Below are 23954 nucleotides of genomic sequence, written 5' to 3' on the forward strand. Positions count from 1 at the left end.
TGTGTAAGAAACGTGTAGCAAATCTGTGCACAGCAAGCTCCCACAAACAGCACTGTCATAATGACCAGATAATTTGTTGTTGTGATATTGATTGGGGGTTCAATATTGACCAGGACACCGGGGAGAGTTCCCCTGCTGTTCAACATAGGGCCAACGGATCTTTTGCGTCCACCTGTTGGGGGTAGTGGGTGGAGCTGCCTTTGGGCCCTCCGTTTAGCATCTCATCTGAAAGACTGCACCTCTGACAGTGCAGCACTCCCTCAGTACTGCATTGGAAGGTCAGCCTGGATTATGTGCTCACGTCTCCCGAGTGGGACTTGAACGCTCAGACCTTGAACCAGAGGTGAGAGCACTACCCACTGAGCTAAGGCTGAATAAGTGAAATCAACCTGACTTGAGACCAACAAACCTGAGTAGACAGTTTTGGGAACTTGAGTGGGCAATCTTCCCGTCATGTGATTGATTGCTTCCCTGCCCCTCCTCAATGCATTGACTAATCCCTCTCCCCCTCCCCTTTCTCTCCCCCTCCCTCTCAGGAGAGTGGAACTAATTGGACAGCTCTTTCAAAGGGCTGGCACAAGCACGATGGGCCAAATAGCGGCCTCCTGCGCTGTGTCATTCTATGCTTCCGTTTCTGAAGCTAATCGCTTTCTCACAGGGAGGGGCAAAAGAGTGGCCTCTGTATCTGAGCAGCCAGTTATACCCTGGCAGTGTCAGGGTTCTCAGACCTGCTCCCTAACCACCCTTTCAGTTGCCAAATGGTGTGTTGCTTGCATAGATCTGAGCTGTGGAGTAAGAATGTTTACTCTTTAAAATAAAAAAAAAGTAACAAAGCTCCCTCTGTGGTTCTATCCATTTACAGGAACAGAAGGAGGCCATTCAGCCCCTTAACCCATTTCTATTCACTTAGATCATGGCTGATTTGCATCTTATCTCCATCTGCAAGTTAGGAAACAGGCCGCAGTGTTAACTGTTAAAAATGGCTCCAATGTTAATGAAGGAAGCAGTTTAACAATCCTGAGATTGCCTCAACTTCTGATCTGGATATTTTAATGCAAGTTGAGCCGTCTTGTTTTACTGAATGCTATTTCTTATGAAATTCTGGCGCCACGATTGTAAAGGAGCAGAGCAGACACTTGATGAGTTGCTCTTAATGCAAAAATACTGCTGTAGTTGAGTGTGACAGCGAACGTTAAGAGTGAACTCACTGAGGTGTGAAAACGGTTAATTGGTTTGCCTTCACTTTGTGATGGGGAATTACTAGAAAAGAGAAGTTTTATGAAAAAAAAATTAAGGAACGCCTGGTCAGAAAAGCCAAATTTTGCAGCTACAAAGGTCTTCAAATTGTGCTCATTATTCTTAAAAAGGCAGAGGCTGATTCCAGGGAGCGCTGCAGCCTAATCTGACTACAGTCAGCTGTCGTTCTGTAGCTGAGAGTGATGTACCTCTGAGATCGAACATAGAAAGGCAGCTGTCTCGATAACCCGCACAGAGATTATGGCAAACCTACTGCGTGGCTTCTTGAGATTTACCAATAATCTGCCTTTTGCCTATAAAACTGTTCCAGATTTCTTCCGGTTCACCCCTCATCGCTAAATTATTCCCTCTTGTGTATAATTTAAAGTCTAATAGGAACATCCAGAAAAGCAGAGTGCTGACGCTGTTGTGTGGTGGGTGGGGAGGTGCGGAGAAGAAAAGTGCTGTGTGCAGTCCAGGCGATTTTAACTAAAGTCAGCATCCTGGGATCTAAAATTTGGGTGACATCCCATTCTAAAGCTCTTATGTATTGGGCAGAATGCTCGGTTAATTTATTTGATAACTTTGAAGTTATTTTGCTTCCTAGATGGCGTAGCTGTCAGTTTGTGGAGCGGACAACAGCAGGGGAAGCAGTACAGGCAAATTGGACTCTCGTCAGGAACCGCGGTTCATTCATGTTTTATTGGCTCCAGCTGTTCACTGGAGTTGACACCCCCTAGTCTTGCCTGGTCCTGTATAGGAGTGTCAATAGATGATTGCCATATTGCAATGTTATGGCATAAATTGAGCAATCATGTAATGAACTAACATATCATTGGGCCCAACTCGATGGGTCTCTTCTTGTTTTGTCTGATATTAATTGACCAGATTGGGATTTACCTGGTTTACTGTACAGATGCAGGGCAGCACTGAGCGGTAATGAGGCTGTCGAGGAGGAGGAGGAGGAGGTTCTTACTGTAGGCAATGCATTGCCATGGTAATGACCAGGCCGCGAGGACGCTGCTAATAAAGCTCCCCACGCAATAAGGCTGTGTTCTTGTGTTCCTGCATGAGGCCCCACAGTATCAGATGAGCAAAATTTCACTCAGTATTGAATAATACCCTTTAGGGAGGGAAATGTGCCATCTTTTACCCAGCCTGGCCTACACATGTGACTCCAGACCCACAAGAATGTGGTTGACTCTAGTGGACCTCTGAAATGGCCTAGTAAGCTACTCAGTTAAGCAGAATGAGGGATGGGCAATAAATACTGGCCTTGACAGTGACTTCTACGTCCTTTGAATGAATTTTTAAAAATCGTTTTATTTTTAAATACAGAATTTGCCAGCAAAATAATGGAATGTTTAATGCTTACACCATGACTGCTGTGTAAATTGTCCAGCTGTTTGTGACCAGGGAGAAGTATGGTGTGAATTTCGAATTGCCACAAATTGATGTATGATTTGCTGTTGCTGTTTCCTTCCCTCTCTCTTTCTCTTTCTCCCTCCTTCCCCATTGTTCCTCTGTTTCCTTCTCAATCCTTAAATCTCAGTGGCTGAGGAGATAGGCTGTTGGCCCCTCCATTGATAGCTGGTTGATCTTGTGCTACCGTTATCAGCAGATTTTTGAGCTGAAGGGTGAGGGATGAAGACTAACTGATGAATTCTGCTGTGAGATGACTCACTCCTGCAAAGTCTGGGCCTAAACAAACTGGTGGTATTTTTTAAACGTTGCACAGTGAAATGTATTTGTGTAAGACTGTGTTCTTCAGTGCTCTCTCTGCCCAGGGGCAAGTCTTTACGCTTTCAAAGTGTCTCTATTTTTAAAAAAATTCTTGAGTTTGTGGAGAGCTGGCTCCCAGTGCTCTCATTGTTGAGGTTCTCTAGATCCATTGCCAGCTGTGCTTCACTTTTCCCTTGACCTCCTAGCTCTGAGTCACAGTCTGAATTAATACCACCTTGGATCCAACTGAGACCAAGTGGGAAAAATACACTTGGAAAATGCGACTTGGAAGTCAGCACATACAGTGTGGGTGATGGCTGCAGATGTATCAGTCAGCTTTTCAGTAATGTACGCCAGTGATTTTTGAGAGTGTCCCATTGGCAACCACACCTTCAGCTGCTCAGATCCTAAGCTCTGGAATACCTTCCCTAAGCCCCTCTGCCTCGCTACCTCTTTCTCCTTTAAGATGCTCCCTAACACCTACCTCATTGACCCAGCTGTTGGCCGTCTGTCCAAATGTCGCGTTGCGTGGCTGATTGTCAGACGTGGTTGGATATTGCTCCTGTGAAGTACTTTAGGAAGTTTTACTCACGTAAAGAGGGGGGGTGAAGGAGGGGATAAACTCAGTTATCCAGATAGTTCAGCAATTAGGAATTGTTAAAAAAAAAGTAAGTCTGGAATGCAAGTGGAAAATGCTGAACATATGAGGGTGGGCAGTCAGCATCTACAAAAAACAGGCAAGTTAATATTTCAATGTAAACCCTTCCAGCAGTCAGGGTCTGATATAGGAGACACACCCAAAACATCATACCCTGCCTTGTCCAGTCAAAAACAGAACATTGCAAAGTGTGTCAGTCACGTGTCCGATCTCTGATCTTAGTGGGCATGGTTGTGTAATGGTTATGCTACTGGGCTAGAGACCTAGAGGTCATCAGTAAAAATTCCAGCGTGGCAGTTTGTGAAATTGAATTCAGCAAATCTGGTTAATAAAGAAAAATGCTAAATCTCAACTGACTGAAGGAAGCATGCCTGGTCTGGCTGACACAACAACAACTTGTATTTATATAGCGCCTTTAGTGTAGGTATCTCTACACCTGTGTTTCTCACCAAAATAATATATCCTAATGCACATCAGGAATGCTCCTACACATACATTTAAAATAAAGCACACATTCAAATAGGTGTCGCTACTTCTGAAATATATTCAATTTATTTCTTCAGGTTGGAACCTGTGATTCGCCGGTGAAACCCGGCAATACGCAGGTACTGGTGCATTTTCCGTGCCTATGTTTTGTTCCCTGACAAAGATGTTGGGAACTCATCTTCACGGTTTTGAAGTTACAAAACGTTGGAATGGTTCATGCATTGGTGGTTTCATTGGATCATCCATGTTGCAACGCAAAGCAGGTCATTTGACCCCATTAAGCCTGTGGCACTATTGGTTCAACTTATAGAGCTGTCAACTCCAAACCCATATCCCTGCTGTTTTCTTGTACCACTTAATATTTAATTCCCTCATAAATGTGATTGACTGGACTTTAATTTTTAAAAAAACTTTCTCAGATGATTGGGGACAAAAAGTAGCTTGATCTCTGCCCCTGCCCCATCTAGTGGCAGAAGTTTGGTCCTGAGTCAGTTGAAGTGGATGACTCCTCCTCCCTATTCACCTTCACACTTTGACTGGAGTGAACAGAACAAAAATGCAACAACCACTGATTGACTGAAATTCAAGAAGTTGTTTTGTATAATTCTTTCTGTACAGTAAGCTTAGTGTAACAAGGGAGTAGTCCAGTAGATCAAAGTTTGCCTTCTCTCCCTTAAGTGCAAAGCAACTTCAAAACACCCAAAACCTTAGAGTGAAAACTTCCTCAGGGAAGGGGTTGGGGATGAGGCAGTTCATTTCTTTAGTCCTTTCAAACAAAAAATCAATCCAGCAACAGTTCTCTGCTTTAGAGAGAGATTAGATATTGCTTTTGGAATCCTACTGCAGTGGGATCCAAGTATGGTGTAATTTATGATCATTTGCTCTCTTATGTATCTTGTGTCACTGTGTTCAGGTCAGGGCGCTTTTCAGTAATTGGATAATCCGCTGTGCTGGAACAACAAATAAAAAGCTAACCTGTAAATCTATCAGTGCTGTTCACTGCACTGCTTCAGACATTGCATCTCTTTTCTTTGAGGAATGACCTTAAACCAACTTGAATTGTTTATGTGGCACCCTTTCAGAATTTTTATTAAGTATTTGTTCTTGGGATAGGGACAACACTTGGCAAACCATCTTTTACCATTTTGTTTTGTCCGTTACCAGTTGCGCTGAGGGCATTTAGAGTCATAACTAGGCTAGATCAGGTAGAGTTGGCAGTTGGACTGAGTTGGATTAATGTGTAAAATGACCATCTTCAGTTGACCCAAATGCCTGATTTCAGTTGAATTTGGCATTGTAGGAATAATAATAACATAAAAACATATAAATAAACCTCAGGGTTCTCCCTAGACCGGAGGTAACCAACAGTGACACCACATGGAGCTCACCAGGCTCTGATAGACCAGCCCTTGTACCACAGTAACTCGGTCCAATTGATGCTTTTATAACTTTGAGCTTTGTTGACGTGGGCATTTGGCAAGGTCTGCTATTCTTGTCCTTGTCTCACTGGTGGGCAAATCCTAAATCTGAACACCAAGATCTGTTCGTTATGAGCACCTTGAGATCTACACCGATTAATAGCTCCATGGTACATCTGTATGCAGCCTGTAAAAGTATGGACAGCCTGCCCTGCATTACTCCTCCTTATGATAAATGCAAGCTGTTTATGATATTAAGCAGGCACATTGTATCTCTGCATTTAAGTATTGTTTCTGCTATTGTATGATTCACTCTGGGTTGCTTATTGTTTTGGTACAGTATGCTGTGATAGAATTTATGCCTATTGGAGTGCACGTCCACAGATCTCTGAAGGTAGCAGGACAGGTAGCTAAGGTGGTTAAGAAGGCACAGGGGATGCTTGCCTTTCTTCGCCAAGGCATAGAGTGTAAGAGCAGGGAGGTTATGCTAGAACTGTATAGAACACTACTTAGACCACAGCTAGAGTACTGTGCACAATTCTGGTCACAGCATTACAGGAAGGGTGTGATCGCACTTGAGAGGGTACTGTGGAAATTTGTGGGTCTGTTGCCAGGAATGGTGAATTTTAACAGTGAGGAAAGAGTGGATAGACTGGGGTTGTTCTCTTTGGAGCAGAGGAGGCTGAGGGGAGATTTTATTGAGGTGTACAAAATTATGAGGGGCCTAGATAGAGTGGATAGGAAGAATCTATTTTCTTTAGCAGAGTGGCCAATAACCAGGGGACATAGCTTTAAAGTATTTGACCGTTGGATTAGAGGGGAGTTGTGTTTCACCCAAAGGGCGATAGAGGCAGAAACCCTTATCACATTTTTAAAAAAAAACTTGGATATGCACTTGAAGTGCCATATCCTACAGGGCTCCTGCCCAAGAGCTGGAACATGGGATTATGCTGGATAGCTCTTTTTCACTGGCATGGATACGATGGGCCAAATGGCCACCTGCTATGCCATAAATTTTCTGTGTTTCTATGTTTATAGCAATGGCTGTCAAAGTGTGGTCCGCGAGGGTCCTCCAGGTGGCCCGCTGGCTGGTCCAAAATGCAAGTCAGTGACGCACAACAGTGGAGGCCATACGGGAACCCTCATCCCCGCCACTCGCCTGATGTCACACAACCAGAGCGGCTCCCATGTGTGCAGCACTTGTTGGCATTAGTGCAAGCAACAATAATGTAGCTTTATAAGCAAGATTCATTTTGCTGTTGATTTTTGTTTGATTAATTTGGACATGAGTATTAGTTTCTCAGAAGAAGATTATTGTGATCATTTTATAACACATATTAGAATGTTTCAAATAAACCTGTTCTCTTGTATTATTAATGTTTATAATATGAAAACATCTATACTGCTTCTGGTATGAATTAATATACCTGTATTAAAAATTAATGCACATAAATTTATTCCAATTAGTGAAAAAGTAGCATAATATTTATAGTTTCCATAAATTCCCATTAATTTTGATGAGTTTTGTTTTGCGGTGGCAAGTAAAGGTGGGTAGTTTAGGACCTAAGTAGTCCGCAGATGAAAATGTTTTGAGAGTTTATAGCAAAACCAGATGGTTTTCTTAGTGATTGCTACATATTCATTTAGTTGCTGGGTGGAAAAGAGTTTATTAAGGCTTAGAGGGTGCTTACTTGTTTTCTTCTATGAATATGAATTGCAGGTAAGTGTAATTTAAATTGACTGTAAATATTATAGCTGATGGATGAGGCTAGTGTAAAGTGGTGCGAATGGAAATCACAACAACTTGCAATTTATGTTGCACGTTTGATGTAGAGAAAAACATTGCAGGGTACTTCACAGAGGTGTAATTGGACAAAATAGCTAAAGAAGCTCTTAGGAGGGGAGACCAAAGTCTGGATCAAAGAGGTGAGTTTTCAGAGGGGCCTTCAAGGGAGGTGGAAAGATGGAGGGGTTGATGGATGGAGTTCCCGAACTTGGGGCCTAAATGGGTGATGGTGCAGCCAACAATGGTGGGATGACAGAGGGATGCATGTCTGAGGAACGAAGAGTTCTGGGGTGCAATAGGGTGGTTTGTTAGACTGAAGGAGGTTACGGAAATAGGGCGAGGCCATTAAGCGATTTAAACATAAGGATGAAAAATTAAACTGGAGGGATTCGGGGAGCCAATGTAGGCCAGCAAGGACAGTAGCAATGGGTGAGCGGAATGCAGTGCAGGTTAGGTTATGGGCACCAGAATTTTGGATGAGCTGAAATTTACAGGCATGATGGATGGGAGGCCAGCCAGGAGAGCATTGGAATAGTTAAGTCTGTGTGTGGAGCATGCATGGATAAGAGTTTCAGCAGTGGATGGGCTGAGGTAGGAGCAGTGAGTGTCAATGGAGAGGTTATGGGATTGGAAAGGCCAGTTTAGTGGGGTAGAATAGGGTGCCTCGGTTGGGAATAGTTTGGTTCAGCTCGAGATGATGGTTTGGAACACAAGAGGGAGGAGGCCATTCAGCCCCTCGAGGCTGTTCCACCATTTATTAAGATCTGTATCTTGGCTTCATCCGCCCGTCTTGGCTCCATATTCCTTTATACTCTTGTCTAGCAAAAACCAATCAATCTTAGATTTAAAGTTATTAATTGAGCAAGCATCCACTGCTTTCTGTGGGAGAGTTTGACATGGCCTGGCACTGATTCTAACATTATGTCCCCTTGTCAGAGACTCGTCCAGCAGCGGAAGAGGTTTCTACTTCCCCTATTGGTTCCTTTCAAAATCCTGAGAACCTAATCAAATCACCCCATAACCTTCAGTATTCCAGGGAATACAATCCTAGTTTATGTAATCTTTCCTCATAATCTCTCTCCAATTTGGTCATTAAAGCATAAGGATTTGGTTGACAATGAGTATTTGTGGAACTAACCCAAGATTTAAGGTTCTACTAATAACAATGGCTCCTTATACTGTTGGCATTGTTTCTGTATAAGCAGTATTCAATGAGTAATAGTATTTTTTTTTTTGCCTTCATAGCAGTGTTATATGAGAAGTTAAAGAAAGTTCAGGCTTTTCAGAGCAACTTTATTGGAGTAAATGTACTGCTTGATGTTGAACTAATTGAAAAAGGAGGTGTTGCTGTTCTTTCTCTTGCGCTCTCTCTCATCTTCCCCCACTGCCACTGCACCATCCCAAGGATGAGGACATTGGAGGGGTAATTAAGTCTTGGGTTGTTGGCAGCTTGTAGCAGTTGATGTATTTTTTAGAGCTGGCCATCAGCTCATCCATTCAGCCAGAATAGAAGTACACAGCCCGAAGAAAGACTTGAAGAAGGAGGGGAACGGGAATAATGAGAATGAGTATCTTTCCTCTTCCTCCCCAATCTCATTTAATAATTGACCTCCATACTAAGGGTGGAAACTCGCCTGATTTCTGTCAATATTTGAGTTTGCATTCAGCTTCTGACCAGTCCATGAACCTTGACACTTTCCATTGCTGAAATCCAAGGAAGAAAGTAGCAGCATCTTGTCATGTTTTCTGCCTGACAGACTTTACAAACTCTCCTGGAGCAATTATTTCTAGATTTTCCCTGTTTGAGTTATCTGCCAATTAACGCATTTGACCAGCCTGCTCGGGATAAATAACTGTCTCGAGGGACAGAGGCTGAAGAGATGATGTGTGGCCATGAACTCCCTTCCTAACAGCACTGTGGGTGTACCCACTCCACATGGACTGCAGCGGTTCAAGAAGGCGGCTCACCACCACCTTCACAAGGGAATTAGGATGGGCAATAAATGCTGACCTAGCCAGTGATGCCCACTTCCCATGTCTCAGCAGGGTATCCAGACCTCTTGGTCTTCCCTTTGGAGGGTGCTTTTTTTTTTCTGAAGTTGCAAGAGACCTTTGCCTTCTGACAGAGCAATAGTTGTCATCTGTGGATGCTTCAAGTTTTTGGCCAAACTTCTGCAGGTCACAGGCCTCAAACGCCTCAGTAAAACATTTAAAAACATTAATTCTTCTGATTTTGAGAGAGCAAGAGAGCTTCTGCTTCAGAAGGAGCATAGGAACAGGAGGAGGTCATTCAACCCCTCTAATCTGATCGATCCATTTAGATCATAGCTAATTCAAGCCTAATGGTTCAACTTTTCAGTGGTGGCACTCTCTCTGAATCAGAAGGTTCTGGGTTCAAATCCTGTGCTGGAGAATTGAGCACTTAATCTAGGCTGACGCTACAGCGCAGCACTGAGGGAGTGCTGCACTGTTGAAGCTGCCGTCTTTCGGTTGAAATGTTAAACCAAGGCTCCATCTACTCTCTCAGCTGGATGTAAAAGATCCAATGGTACTATTTCAAAGAGGACCAGGCGAGTTATCCCCGGTGTCCTGGCCAATATTGTTCTCTAAATCATCATCACTAAAACAGAGTATCTGTTTATGTATCTCATTGCTGTTTGCGGGAGCTTGCTGTGTTTACAACAGGAGCGACACTTCAAAATTGCGTGACTGGCTTTGAAATGCTTTGGGATGTCCTGAGGTTGTGAAATGTGCTAGACAAATGCAAATTCTTCTTTTTTCAGCTTAACTTATGAACGTCTAGCCAGTGGACTCTCCAAGTCCTAATGAGTACAGTCAATGTCGAATCCCCTTCAGGGTGAATGTCAGTGTATTGTCTACCTTCATTGCTTTGCGAATGTGCATCACTGTCAATAATATTGCATTATTCCTGTCAAATTGAAAACTTTTTCCGCAGCCACTGTGTTGTCAGATAACCTTATTGATTAAAAGCTACCAAGTTTATTCATGCTAGTTCATGAAGTGGTTACTACTTTGTGGGATATGTAACTCATCTTTCACCCGAGATACTTTAATGATATAGATAGTGTAAGTTCAATAGATTGGAAATCAAAATCTTCAAGACTGTTGAGGGAAGGTATTGATTAGTGTTATTGATCTTCAGGACATCTATCCTTCACAAAACAATTATTCATTTGATGAATAATGACTTTTGAAGTTTTTTTTTTGTAGAATGAAATTAATCTCAGAATATCTTCTTGGTTCTTTCTCTTGAGGTACACTCTGTTTTATTGAGCTAAAATAAAAGCAAAGTACTCCGGATGCTGGACATCGGAATTAAAAACAGAAAACGCTGAAAATAGTCAGCAGGTCTGGCAGCATTTGATGAAGGGTCACAGACCTGAAACATTAACTCTGTTTCTCTCTCCACAGATGCTGCCAGACCTGCTGAGTATTTCCAGCATTTCTTGAGCTGTCTCGTTCTTCGAGTCTGGTTCCTGAGAGACGTGCGTGAACAGTCTTGACAAGAACGTGTTGGCCAGTGTTTTGCCCTTCCCTTTAGAGATTGTGATTCATTGAAATGCCTCCTAGCCTACTTGCAGAAGGCTTTGGAACGTTTCTGTCACGTCACCATGGAATATTCGCAAATATTATACTTGGGAAAACTCATGTATTCTTCTTTCTTTTTGTAGGCCTCGGCTGTGTGTTTGCGCGCACCAGTATCTGAATCACTGTCCAGATTACAGCGAGATCAGCTGCAAAAATTTGCTCAATATTTGATCAGTGAATTGCCTCAGCAGGTAAGGAATTATTGGCTAACCAGTGAAAATCTTTGGAATTGGCCGTAAATCCCAACACCGTTCCGCAGATGTTTCCATGAGTGAATAAAACTGTAGTTTGTAAAAACTATTGAGTGAAGCTTTTAAATCGTTTGAATTGTAACTTTGTCAAAAATGATCCTGTTAAGAAAAAAATATTGCATTTTGCTAAGTTGAGTTGTTGAGAGACTTGGAAAGGGAAAACTGGAGATGACTCCGGTTTCGCAGGTCATTGTTTGGTGTAGTCTTGCATTATGTTTTAAAGCTATGAGAGGTAGCAACAGGAATTAATACAATTTGACGGTTGTGCCATTGATCAATAGAATGCAGATTTGTTACTGGGATGTCTGTAGTGATGTATTTTGTGCAGAAATGTCACTTCTTGAAACTATTGATGCAACAAGATGATTTTTGGCAAGTTGGCAGAAAGCCACCAGAAAAAGTCAGTGTGTCAACCGTCCTGTACAGCTCATTTCCCAAGAGCAGAACAAATCCCAAATAAAATCTGCACAAGATTTCTGCACCTGCCATACTTCTGGTAACTAGACAGTAATAACTCAGGAGAAAATCCAAGAGGGAGTGACGCTGTTTTAGTGCACGAGATTTGAGAACGGAGCTCCCAACTGTTCATTGCACTCTCATGCAAGCTAATTGAGATTTCAGACCTACCCCATTGTGGCTGGTACCTCATCTGTTTGTCGTCAGTACGCAAGGCAGGCATTGAATTTCTCCGAATTTAGATACAACTTTTTTTTTTATCTTTTTAAGGTAGGACAGTGTTGAAATTGGGCTTTACGAAGATGCCAAAATATAAACTGGAGGCCTGCAAAATTCCAGGCTAACTGGGTAAAAATGAACATCAAGCACGGCCCTTACCGTAGGTTGAGCTAGTCCGGTATATTGTATGTGACTTGAATTGAAGCAGTACTTAAAATGTTGCAGAACTCAGGTCAGCTTTACTTACATTGGAGGCAGTACAGCAAAGTTCACTAGATGGATTCCTGGGATGAAAGACTGAGTAAATTGGGCCTTTACTCCCTGGAGTTCAGAAGAATAAGAATGTTTCTCATTAAAACATACAAGTGGGTGGCGCAGTGGTTAGCACTGCAGCCTCACAGCTCCAGCAGCCCAGGTCGGTTCTGGGTACTGCCTGTGTGAAGTTTGCAAGTTCTCCCTGTGACCGCGTGGGTTTCCGCTGGGTGATCCAGTTTCCTCCCACCTCCAAAGACGTGCAGGTTGGTAGGTAAATTGGCCATTGTAAATTGCCCCTAGTGTAGGTAGGTGGTAGGGAATATGGGATTAATGTAGGATTAGTATAAATGGGTGGTTGATGGTCGGCACAGACTCGGTGGGCCAAAGGGCCTGTTTCAGTGCTGTATCTCTCTATGACTCTATAACTCATGTTACATGGGAGAGCATTAAGTAAGACCAGTTTTGTTATATCCTCTTAGTGTGTGTTCATTTCTCTCTCTCTTGTTGCCTTTTTTTGGAAGATCCTCCCCACTGCACAAAGGCTTCTCGATGAGTTGCTTTCATCCCAGTCGACAGCAATTAACACAGTCTGTGGGGCTCCAGGTAACAGAAATCTGGTGAAATTTGTTTTATAGTTTGACTGCCTTTTCGCATGGAAACTATATGGATAATCTGTCAGATATCGGTCTTCCACTTATAACAGAGATTTATAGTTTGGTCAGAAGTGAGAGGAGAGTTAGTGATGTATATGCAGGATAATCTAGATTTCAGGGAAGTTTAAACAGTGTCTGGGAAGGGGAAGAATGAAAATATACTAGCCTCAGCTTTCAAACAAAAAGGGTCAGAGTACTGATTAACAATTGGAGTCTGCTACAGGCCACTGGGAATGGTAAAATAAGACAACAGCATCTTGAGATTAGAGTAGTTTGTATGTGGTAATAATGGATGACTTTGAATAACTCCAAATGCCCCAAGTGGGAATGTGACAACAGGATGTGAACTGGTAAATGTGGTGCAAGATTGCTTCTTGCTGAAGGGGTCATGGACCCCACAGGGGAGCTCTCATCCAGACTTGGCTCTTGCAAGTAATTACAATAATATCCATAATTTAGACTCTGCAGACTAGTGACCATAATATATATAATATTGCCTTGCTTGGAGCAATTTCTGTGCCATATTAAATATTCGTATTGCTACACTTGAATTAACTCGGCTATTAAACGTTGGCTGGGTTTTACAGACTTAAAACTGCAGCGACTAATAAGAAATGAGAAGCATGTAAGATTAGGAAATTCTAGAATTGCAATGTATAAACCTACATAGACCAAGAAAAGTCGCCAATAGGGTTACAGACCCTTCATAAGGTCTTTGGCTGATTTTTTTTTTAAAAGTCACTGATACGTGTTGAGTAATGTTCTGTTTTGGGAGGAAATTTCCCCTTGCTTTCCCTAACCAAATGCCAGAAGAATTACTCAATCAAAACCAAATCCAGCTTCATTCTTTTGAAGTAGAGATTTCTCACAACTGAGATAACTCTAACTGATATGCAAGTTTGCAAGGTACAAAAATAGCTCTTCAAACCAACAAACTATCGCTAATATAATGAGCATGGATTTATCATGGGGCAAATAGTTCAGTGAGGTGTGCCTTCCAAACCTCCTTATAGAGTGCTGATTGTAGTTAATATATTTCTTGTGCAATTCTTCATGGCCATTCCCATTCTTGTCCTTGCACTTGTCAAGGCGAGGCATGTTAATGTGGGGAAGGCATCCAGTGTCCATATCAAGCACTCCCAGTTTGGGTATTACGCAGCCCGATATAGAAAACAGTTCCCTCCACTTGGCCTGAATGTGGAGCTTGTGACCACAGGGAGTAGTTGAGACAAATAGCGTGAATGCACTTAAGGGGCAGTTTGATAGACATGAGGGAGAAAGAAAGAGAAGGATAAACTGGTCGAGTGAAATGGGAGAAGGCTCATGTGGAGTATAAACACCGGCATGGACCAGTTGGGTCGAATGGCCTGTTCCTGTGCTGTAAATACTATGTAATATATCTTGTACCATTGGCTAAACAAGCATGTTTTAAAAATTGTCTAAGTCTGTTGCCAGCTCTGTGGGAAACCTTAAATTCATTTGAAAAAGTTGATTGTTATTGACAGATCCCACTGCTGGGCCATCTGCTTCAGACCAGAGCACCTGGTACCTTGATGAATCCACGCTTAGTGACAACATCAAGAAAACTCTCCACAAATTCTGTGGCCCCTCTCCTGTTGTGTTCAGGTAATGCTTTTTCTTAATCCCGTGTTCCATTGGCTTTCCAGGATGTTGTATTGTTTGTAAACTGGCAGCTGTGGCTCAGTGGGTCCTACTCTCGCCTTTGAGTCAGAAGGGATCAAGTTCCACTTCAGAGACGAGAGTGCAATAATCAGGGCTGACGCTCCAATGCTGCACTGGTCAGAGGCGCCATCTTTCAGATGAGTCGTTAAACCGAGGCCCCCTCTGCTGTCTCAGGTGGGCACAAAAGATCCCATGGCACTATATCCCAGGGTCCAGGCCAATATTGACCCCTCAATCATCATCACAATAACAAGTTATCTGGTCATTATCAAGTTGTTGTTTATGGGAACCTGCTGTGTGCAAATTGGCTGCTGCATTTCCTATATTACAACAGTGACTACACTTCAAAAGTACTTCAATGGCTGTCAAGCACTCAGGATGTCCTGAGCTGGTGAAAGGCGCTATGTGACTGCTTTTCTTTGTTTAAAAAAAAAAAACCCTCCATTCTGTCGGAGAATTTGCACAGGTTTCCAGTTTTTTGTAGCAAATAAATTGGGAATAGAACAAATTATACATCGATCACAATATCCATGCACGTCCTGAGTGTTTAACATTTGTCAAGCACTGTCATATTTCCCTGCTGGAACTTCGTCAAATGGTGCGAAATGTTTGTGTTGCAGTGTGACCTAAGGATGGCTTAAAGCACTTAGCAGTGAATTCCTTTTTGACGTGTAGTCCATATTATGGGTGCAGGCACGGCAGCCAGTTGTGCGCACAGCAACGACAGCGGGCGAAATGCACGACCACTCTACCTGCCTCCCTGCCTTTGATAATATTGGGTCGCGGTGTCGATGGCGCCATTAGATCACCCTGCTGATGATGTCACCAGGCTGTGACTTTTGCATGTTAAGTAGTGCCCTCGCGTGCCTTCAGCGGGAGCCTTGTTGATGACTGAAATTGCCACCATGTGGAGTGGGAGATGTATATAATCTAGCCCCTTATGTCTACACTTCGAATTCAGAGGAGTCTCACAACAGTGCCATCTTTCATAATTTTTTAGCTACTAGATTGGCTGTCTATTAAAGCAGCTCTACCTTTTAGACTGGTGCCGGGCCCAACGGTTGCCAGTCTCCCTGGTCTATGCAGTTTGCACTGTCTCAACTCATGTATTATGAGACTGTTAATATTCCAGCAATAAAACATTACATTTTAGGAGATACATCTTTAATTGTAATAATGCCAAGCTACTAAAATGGATGCTTGAGCACAGTTTAATTAAAAAATAAATCAAAACGTTCAATTCTGCTAGTAATTTTTCACCCTCTATCTGCTCTATTTATTACATTTCTGATAATGTAGCCCATATTAATCTCATCTGACTCAATCCAATTTAGCCTAACATCTGATTTAATCCAATCTAAGCTTCAGCCATATTGCAGATGAACCTAACCTAAGAACATAATAAATAGGAGCAGGAATAGTCCATACTGCCCCTCAATAAGATTATAGCTGATCTTGACCTCAACTCCACTTTCCTGCCTATTCCCCAGAACCCTCGACTCCCTTATAGTTCAAGATTCTGTCTGTCTCTGCGTTGAATATACTCAATGACTCACACTCTGAGAGAAGAAATTCCTCCTCATCTCTGTCTTAAATGAGCAACCCCTTATTCTGAAACTTATGCCCCCTAGTTCTAGATTCCCCCACGAGGGGAAACATCCTCTCAGCATCTACCCTGTCGAGCCCCTTCAGAATCTTTTATGTTTCAATAAGATCACCTCATTCTTCTAAACTCAAATGAGTATAGGTCTAATCTGCTCAAAGGACAACCCCTTCATCCCAGGAATCAACCTAATGAATCTTCTCTGAACTGCCTCCAATGCGAGTATATCCCTCCTTAAGTAAAGGGACCAAAACACTACACAGTATTCTAGGTGCAGTCTCACCAGCACCCTGTGCAGTTGTAACAAGATTTCTCTACTTGTATACACAATCCCCTTTGCAATAAACGTCAACATTCCTTCCATTTACCTTCCTAATTACTTGCTGTACCTGCATATGCTATCTTTTTGTATTCCATGTACAAGGACACTCTGATCTCTCTGTAACACAGCATTCTGCAGTCTCTCTTCATTTAAATAATATTTTGCTTTTCTACGCTTCCTACCAAAGTGGATAACCTCACATTTTCCCACATTATACTCCATCCGCCAAATGTTTGACCACTCGCTAAACCTATCTATATCCCTTTGCAGACTCCTTGTGTCCTCCTCACAACTTGCTTTCCCATTTATCGTTGTATCATTTCACTACAGTACACTCTGTAATTTCATCCAAGTCATGAATATAGTTTGTAAATAGTTGAGGCTCCAGAACTGATCCCTGTGGTACTCTACTAGTTACAGCTTGCCAACCTGAAAATGACCCATTTCTCCCAACTTTCTGTTTCCTGTTACTTAACTATTCCTCTGTCCTGGCTAATATATCACCCAACACCATGAGTTTTTATCTTGTGTTGTAACCTTTTATGTGGCACCTTATCGAATGCCTTTTGGAAATACAGATACACTACATCTACTGGTTCCCCTTTATCCACCCTGCTTGTTACATCCTCAAAGAGCTCTAATACATTTGTCAAACATGATTTCCCTTTCATGAAACCATGTTGACTGATTGTGTGATGATTTTCTAAATGATCTGCTACTACTTCCTTAATAATGGATTTCAGCATTTTTTCAATGACAGACGTTAGGCTAACTGATCTATAATTTCCTGCTTTCTGTCTCCCTCCTTTCTTGAATAGTGGTGTTACATTTGCAGTTTTCAGTCTGCTGGGACCTTTCCAGAATCTAGGGAATTTTGGAAGATTAGAACCAATGCATCCACTATCTCTACAGCTACCTCTTTTAAGACTCCAGGATGCAGGCAATCAGATACAGGGGACTTGTCAGCCTTTCGTTCCATTAGTTTTCCAGTACCTTTTCCTCTAGTGATAATTGTTTTAAGTTCCTCCCTCTCTTTTGCCCCCATCCGATTCGCTACTATTCTACTAATTGGATGCATCTTTTCTTAGTGGCACTTGAGAATAAAATAGCTGATAATTGTATGAGTCAAAGTCCTTCTGGTTGTGACGTAACTATGCCGAAAATTTTATATTACGCTGGTGTATGTTAACCAACATAACCTGTGACCAAGGACAACAGGCACCAAGTTCCTCTCCAAGTCACACATTTGGAACTATATCGCTGTTCCTTCACTGTCACTGGGTCAAAATCCTGGAACTCACTCGTTAACAGCACTGTGGGTGTACCTACACCACACAGACTGCTGTAGTTCAAGAAGGCGGCTCACCACCACCTTCTCGAGCAATTAGGGATGGGTAATAAATGCTGGCCTTAACTCCAGCTGAAAATTCACATTGCTTTTTAATATTTTATTGCGCAACTTTTAAAATTAAAATCTTAATTCAGAGTCTTGTGTGCTCTTAATTCTTTAGCAGCCAGGAAGCACATTGATAAATCATTTGAAGTCTCCGCACTTCTGTTCAGGTATTGTTTGATGGCTCTGGTTAAAATTCGTAGTTGTGTTTTCAGCTCGACGGTTAGATTCATAGACGGATGCATTCATTGGGCACAGAAAGAGGCCATTCAGCCCATCATACCTGTGTGGACTCTGAGTTTCCACTTGGTCCCATTCCTCTGCTCTTTCCCCAACAGCCATGCAAATTTCCCCCTCCTCTAATTGTCTCGTCGTATTATGTTTTTCACTCTTCCTGCAGTGATGTCAACTCTTTGTATTTATCCTCAACGGAGCCGCCAGCTGCTGCGGAGTGGGCTTGCCTCTTGCGACCCCTTCGTGGAAGGGAGCCAGAAGGCATCTGGAATCTTTTATCCATTGTCCGCGAGATGTTCAAACGCCGAGACAGTAACGCAGCTCCCCTTCTTGAAATTCTTACTGATCAGTGTTTGACCTACGAGCAGGTAAGGCTTTGGACGAATTCAGTCCCTTTAAACACTTAGTGGTTGAACTGCCCATTCATTTCGCCATCGTTTACTTAAATCTAGAAAGTCCGTGCATGTAATGCAGTCGTCTGCTGTCAGTGAGGGAGTGAAGGAACGTCACTACCGGGCATTCGTATTGCTACTTTAGCGTGACAGTAGAAACATAGAAAAATGTATGGCAGCAGAAGAGGCCATTTGGCCCATCGTGTCCATGCCAGAAATGCAATGTAATTGCAATGATGCTACAGTGAGGGTATAACTAGGAAACGGAGAGCAGCTTGAGATCTGCACGGTAGCCAGTATCGCTCTGCTTCGTTTGGGACCTTCAGAATATAGAATATCTCTCTCTTTAGTGTTGACGCTGTCTGGCGTACCGTTCAAACTGGCCTTATAAGGGATCTCTTGCACTACCTGAGCAGAGCTTTAAATGAATATATTGAGTATGGGGATTGCGGGACCTGCCTCCCATTCACAGGAAACATTTACCAACTAGGAGCAGAGGTTTTTGTGTGTCTGTATGCACATGTACTCAAAGCTGTGACTCATGCACCTGGGAGTGATCTAGCCTGTACCAGGCATTGCAAGCATGGTCTCGGACTGGTTGTATAACATTCATGTACAAATGCATCGTTTAGTAATCAGTAACTTCGCCAAAGACGAGTGCACCAGACAATTTTATTTCCCCTATAATTACACAATTTGATTGGGTGAGTCACCAGAACGAGAGTGTGGCAGGCCAGAACAATAACTGTAGAGGGAAGTACGGTATAACTTTATCATTTTCACTGTAGGTAGTTCCTTTCTTGTTCACATGTTAGTTTTGAGCTCTCTCTCACTCGCCTCTTGAAACTGGAAAGCGTTAGCTGAAATTACACTTTGGATTTATTTTGATGCCAACTTAAAATTCACAGACAATGCCAGTATTCCCTCCCTGTGGATGAGGGTTCCACACTAACAACAGAGACTCATTGTTCAAGTAGTATTTAAGAGGATCTCAGCCATGGCCTTGCATTACCTTTGACCTTGCTCCTGTAATCCTTAACCTCATTCCATGTGCTTCAGTGTCACCTTTTTGACCAACTCAGCATTCTGAAAAGAACCTGTTGCACAAGTTAAAATTGCTGCTGCCCAATAAACTGACTTTCACCTGTCTTGATTAGCTTTGAGTCGGAAGGTTGTGGTTCAAGCCCGACTTCAGGTCGAGAGCAAATTGTCTAGACTTGGCACTTCAGTGCTGTTCTGAGGGGGTGCTGCATTGTAGAAGGTGCCATTTTTCAAATGAGACATTAAACTGGAAGGCTGATGAGGTGGAGGTAAATGCTCCATGGTACAAATCAAGTCGGGGGTTTCCTGACCAAACCTTATCTTGCAATCGAAGCAGACTAAATGGCCAATTATCTCACATTGCTGTTTGTATGATCTTGCTGTGCGCAATTTGGCTGTCTTGTTTGCCCTCAAAGTGGTGACTCTGCTATATGTGACTCCAGTCCAGCACCAATGAGGCTGATTCTTAACTGCCCGCTGAAGTAACTTAGCAAGCATCCTCGTTGTATCAAACCGCTACGACCGCACAAACTGCGGCAGTTCAAGAGGGATAGGCAGTAAATGTCGATTATGTCCATTTAGAGCCTTGCGCAGATGAAACGCTCCAGTTTAATGCCCGTTTTTGCGTCAAGCTTTTAATTATGCTCCAGGCAGTTTTGCTGATGTTCTGATTTCTTTAATCTGTAGATAATTGGATGGTGGTATAGTGTGCGAACCTCAGCGTCCCATAGCAGCGCCAGTGGTCACACAGGCCGCAGTAATGGCCAGTCGGAAGTGGCAGCTCATGCTTGCGCCAGCATGTGTGACGAGATGGTGGTTTTATGGAGGCTTGCGGTCCTGGATCCCACCATGAGTCCTCAAAGGTAAATAAAGGTTAATCATTGAGAAGCCGCGATAAGGTGGTAGAGGCTGGAACCCTCACAACATTTAAGAAGTATTTAGATGAGCTTTTGAAACGCCATAGCTTACAAAGCAACGGGCCAAGTGCTGGAAAATGGGATTAGAATAGTTAGGTGGTTTATGGCCGGCACAGACATGATGGGCCGAAGGGCCTGTTTCTGTGCTGGAAAACTCTATGACTGTAAGCCCCCATGCCCATAGTGCAGGCACGACCACATTTGAAGAGGGATGGTAACTGAAAGTAGTAGCAATGTTGAGCTTCGATTTTAAAATAAAGACCTGGATGGTTGTGATTTTTGTTTTATCTAATAGCCATGCCACAGCCAATGGAGGGTGTTCGAGCCTTTTGAAGTTACTAAATTGACACCAGTAACGTCATGTTCTAGAATTCTCCAGTGCCTGAATGAAAAGATTTCCATTTATATAGTGCCTTTCATGATCTCTGTACCTAAAGTGCTTTACAGCCAATGAAGTGCTTTTGAAGCATAATCACTGCTGTAATGAAGAGTTTCCAGTTTCAGAGTACTCTTATATTTTTCAGAGTACTCTCTCTCAATTCTGGAACTGCCTCAATTTTGAAAAGCTGGAATTGTTTCCATGCCATCTCCTGGACTGGGTTTCGATCACCTGCCAGAGTGGGAGAGAAATTTTCCAGAGTAATTTTTCCTTTACTGGCTCTGTGTTCTTTCTCTGTTTTAGTCTCTTCCAGGAAGTTATGTGACTGGATGGCAGGGTGAGAAGGGAAGGGAGTCGTCTAGTCCTGATGCTCCCAGTGTGGGGTGGTCTTGATGGAGCAGCTGGTCTTTTCCTGCCCTTCAAGTTTCATCCGCTCCCGGTTGGATAGGGCTGTGAGGTTGAAGTGCAGGTCTTTGGGAAGGTGCAATCGGTATTAGACCACCTGTGGAATGAGCCTCACCCCTCAGGGCTTTAGTGCTCTTGGCAGAATTCGGCAGTTGCTGCTGTGCACCAATGCATCTTTGCATCTGAGCAAAAACAGCAGCTTAAATGCAGACTTGGAGACCACAGTGTTGAATAGATTGGGGCTGTTAAAATGCGCACCTAAAAATAGTCATCCGTCTGCAAAGGAATTGCTGAAATGACGAAAAAAGCTGATTACACCGTTCTGCTGCATTCTCTCTGAATATAGCAGGGTTTTCTTTGCATGACATGCAATTTGAAATTTGCTTTAAAACTTCTTGTAGCGTTTGATTTATTTGTTGTTTGACATGTTGCCTTTGCAGGAGGAAAGAGCTTTGCTCACAGCTGAGGCTGTGGCACCTGAAGGTGATTGAAATTGTAAAGAGAGGCCAGCATCGTAAGTCACTGGACAAACTCTTCCAAGGCTTTAAGCCAGCCGTGGAGGCTTGCTACTTCAGTTGGGAGGAGGCGTTCCCCATTCCCGGCATCACCTATAACAGCGCTGAGAAAAAGAGCAGCTTCTGCTGGGGTAAAGCGATGCAGCACAAGAGCAGCAAGACCTGTGGGGAAGTGCAGAGCACTGACCCGACCTGCGAGGCTGGCGGTATGGCACCACCGAAGACTCAAGGGCCAGACGCTGCTGGCGTGAAGCTGGCCACTGTGAACAAAAGCAGGAGCCCGCAAGAAATGGCCATCCGGCCAAAAGACAGTGTGGCGAAAAGGAAGGCTACCTCCGACGCCTCTCGCAGCAATCTGAGCAGGGCGTCAACGGATGCTGACAAGCCCGTTTATAAGCCGAGCGCAACCAAATGTAAACTACCTCAGGGGAAATGCTTTGCCAGCAAACATTCAGGGAAAAGGCGGACAAGCAGTGAGGACAGTTCTTTAGAACCCGACCTGGCAGAACTCGGCCTGGACGATGGGAACCTTGCACTAGGGGCCGAAGCTTGCAATACCTTCGACTTTGACGATGGCCCAACCAATAGCTACAAGGATTTATATCCAGATGAGAATGAAGGTTTCTTTGCTGAAAATTTTGATCCCGAAATGAACAATACTGTCACAAAAGGGCAGGGCGGAGAACAGGTTGAGGAAATGAGCAATGGAGAGCAAGATGCTCTTGCCGAGACTGACTCCTTGTCGAAAACTCTGGGCCCGGAAGTTGCCGAGAGCTCTGCTACAGGCGAGGACGACTATCAGGTCTATTACCTTAATCCACAGGAAGTGGCTAAAGAAGAAGTAAAACAAGAGGGAAGCAATGAAGAGGAACAGGACATCTTTGCTGGTTTAAAGCCACTTGAGCAAGAGAGTCGGATGGAGGTAAATACTCTTTTTTTAAAAAAAAAAAGGAAATCTTTTACCTTTGATGGACAGCAAGTATGGTCATGTAGTAGTTAATGCACAGAATTAACAACCGAGATTGAGAGTTCAAATTCTATTATGGCAAGTTATGAAACGGAACTTAATCAGAAAAGTGACCACCAATTTTTCAGAGTGTTGTAGAAAAAAAAACTCATCTGGTTCACTAATGTTCTTCAGGGAAGGGAATAGTCACCCCACCCTGATCTGACGCACACAGACTCCAATCTCCAGTGTTTTAAACCCTTAATGCTATCTGATGTGATTCAGCAATATACTCAGTTGTAAAAACAGCTGTCTCAATTTTTGGAGACATGTTTCCTGCAAAAACTGCAGCAGTTTGAGAACGCAGCCCACGGCTGCTTCAGGGAAGCGTGGAACAGGCCAAAGTCACTCACACATCCTGGAAACATGACTGCATTCATTGTCCTGGGATGACAGTGATGGGCTGCCTTGAACTGCTGGTAGTGGTCTGCTTTTACAACTGAGTGGCTTTCAGGCTACTTCAGGAGACAATGAGTCAGCCGCCCACTATTCCATTTGTGAAGTGTGGAAATTTTTGGGGGGTTTTGTGGTGGAGTGAGGATTATGTATGTTGAATTTGGTTCTAGTTTGTTTCCTGTCTTGAGTGGAAATACTTCAGGCTTGGCTCACTGCCTCAGGTTTCTGATTGTATTTCAATTATCTTGCTTTTATGCTACAATTTTGGCATCAAAGTGACAGCCTCCTGGGCACTAACTGGATGTATGTATTCGACAAATATCCTTCAGTGCTGCCATTTATACCAGTGGCCAGACCAATTGGAAGGGACGTCTGATGACCTAACTCTGTATGTCAGCCGTGGTTTCAATGTACCCACTGTAAAGTCTGCCAAGAAGCACAGTATTCATTTCTTTTTGAAGAAAACATTCTTGGATGTGGGTGTCACTAATATCTATTGCCTGCCCCAATTGTCCTTGAGAAGGTGGTGGTGAGCTGCCGCCTTGAATCACTGCAGTCTGTGTGGTGAAGTTACTCCTCGATGCTGTTCGGTAGCAAGTTCCAAGTTTTTAACCCAGTGTTGATGAAGGAACAGTCGATATTTGCCTAAGCTATGATGGTGTGTGGCTTGGAGGGGAACTTGCAGGTGGTGGTGTTCCCATGCGCCTGCTGCCCTTGTCCTACTAATGGCAGAGCTCGCGGGTTTGGGAGGTGCTGTCGAAGAAGCCTTTGCGGGTTGCTGCAGTGTATCTTGTGCTGGTTGTGATCTGGTGTACTGATATTTTACCTAATGCTGCATACTGGAAATACACAGCAGACCGGTCAGCATCTATAAAGAGAAAAGGCAAGTGTGAAATTCTGATGAAGGTTTCAGATGCTG

General features: G+C 43.3%; 1 protein-coding gene across 3 annotated transcripts in view; it reads left to right on the forward strand.

Annotated features, from left to right (window-relative positions):
* The window catches only part of zswim8 (zinc finger, SWIM-type containing 8), a 158163-nt gene that overhangs the window by 83741 nt on the left and 50468 nt on the right, over positions 1-23954 (forward strand). For all 3 annotated transcript variants that reach the window (XM_068020508.1, XM_068020509.1, XM_068020507.1), the window contains 6 exons: positions 10999-11106; positions 12618-12699; positions 14255-14375; positions 18151-18352; positions 20105-20280; positions 21559-22555. In XM_068020508.1, the coding sequence (XP_067876609.1) occupies positions 10999-11106; positions 12618-12699; positions 14255-14375; positions 18151-18352; positions 20105-20280; positions 21559-22555 (1686 nt within the window). The remainder of the gene's footprint in view (positions 1-10998; positions 11107-12617; positions 12700-14254; positions 14376-18150; positions 18353-20104; positions 20281-21558; positions 22556-23954) is intronic.

The sequence above is a fragment of the Heterodontus francisci genome, chromosome 42 (assembly GCF_036365525.1).
Source record: "Heterodontus francisci isolate sHetFra1 chromosome 42, sHetFra1.hap1, whole genome shotgun sequence".
NCBI lineage: Eukaryota > Metazoa > Chordata > Chondrichthyes > Heterodontiformes > Heterodontidae > Heterodontus > Heterodontus francisci.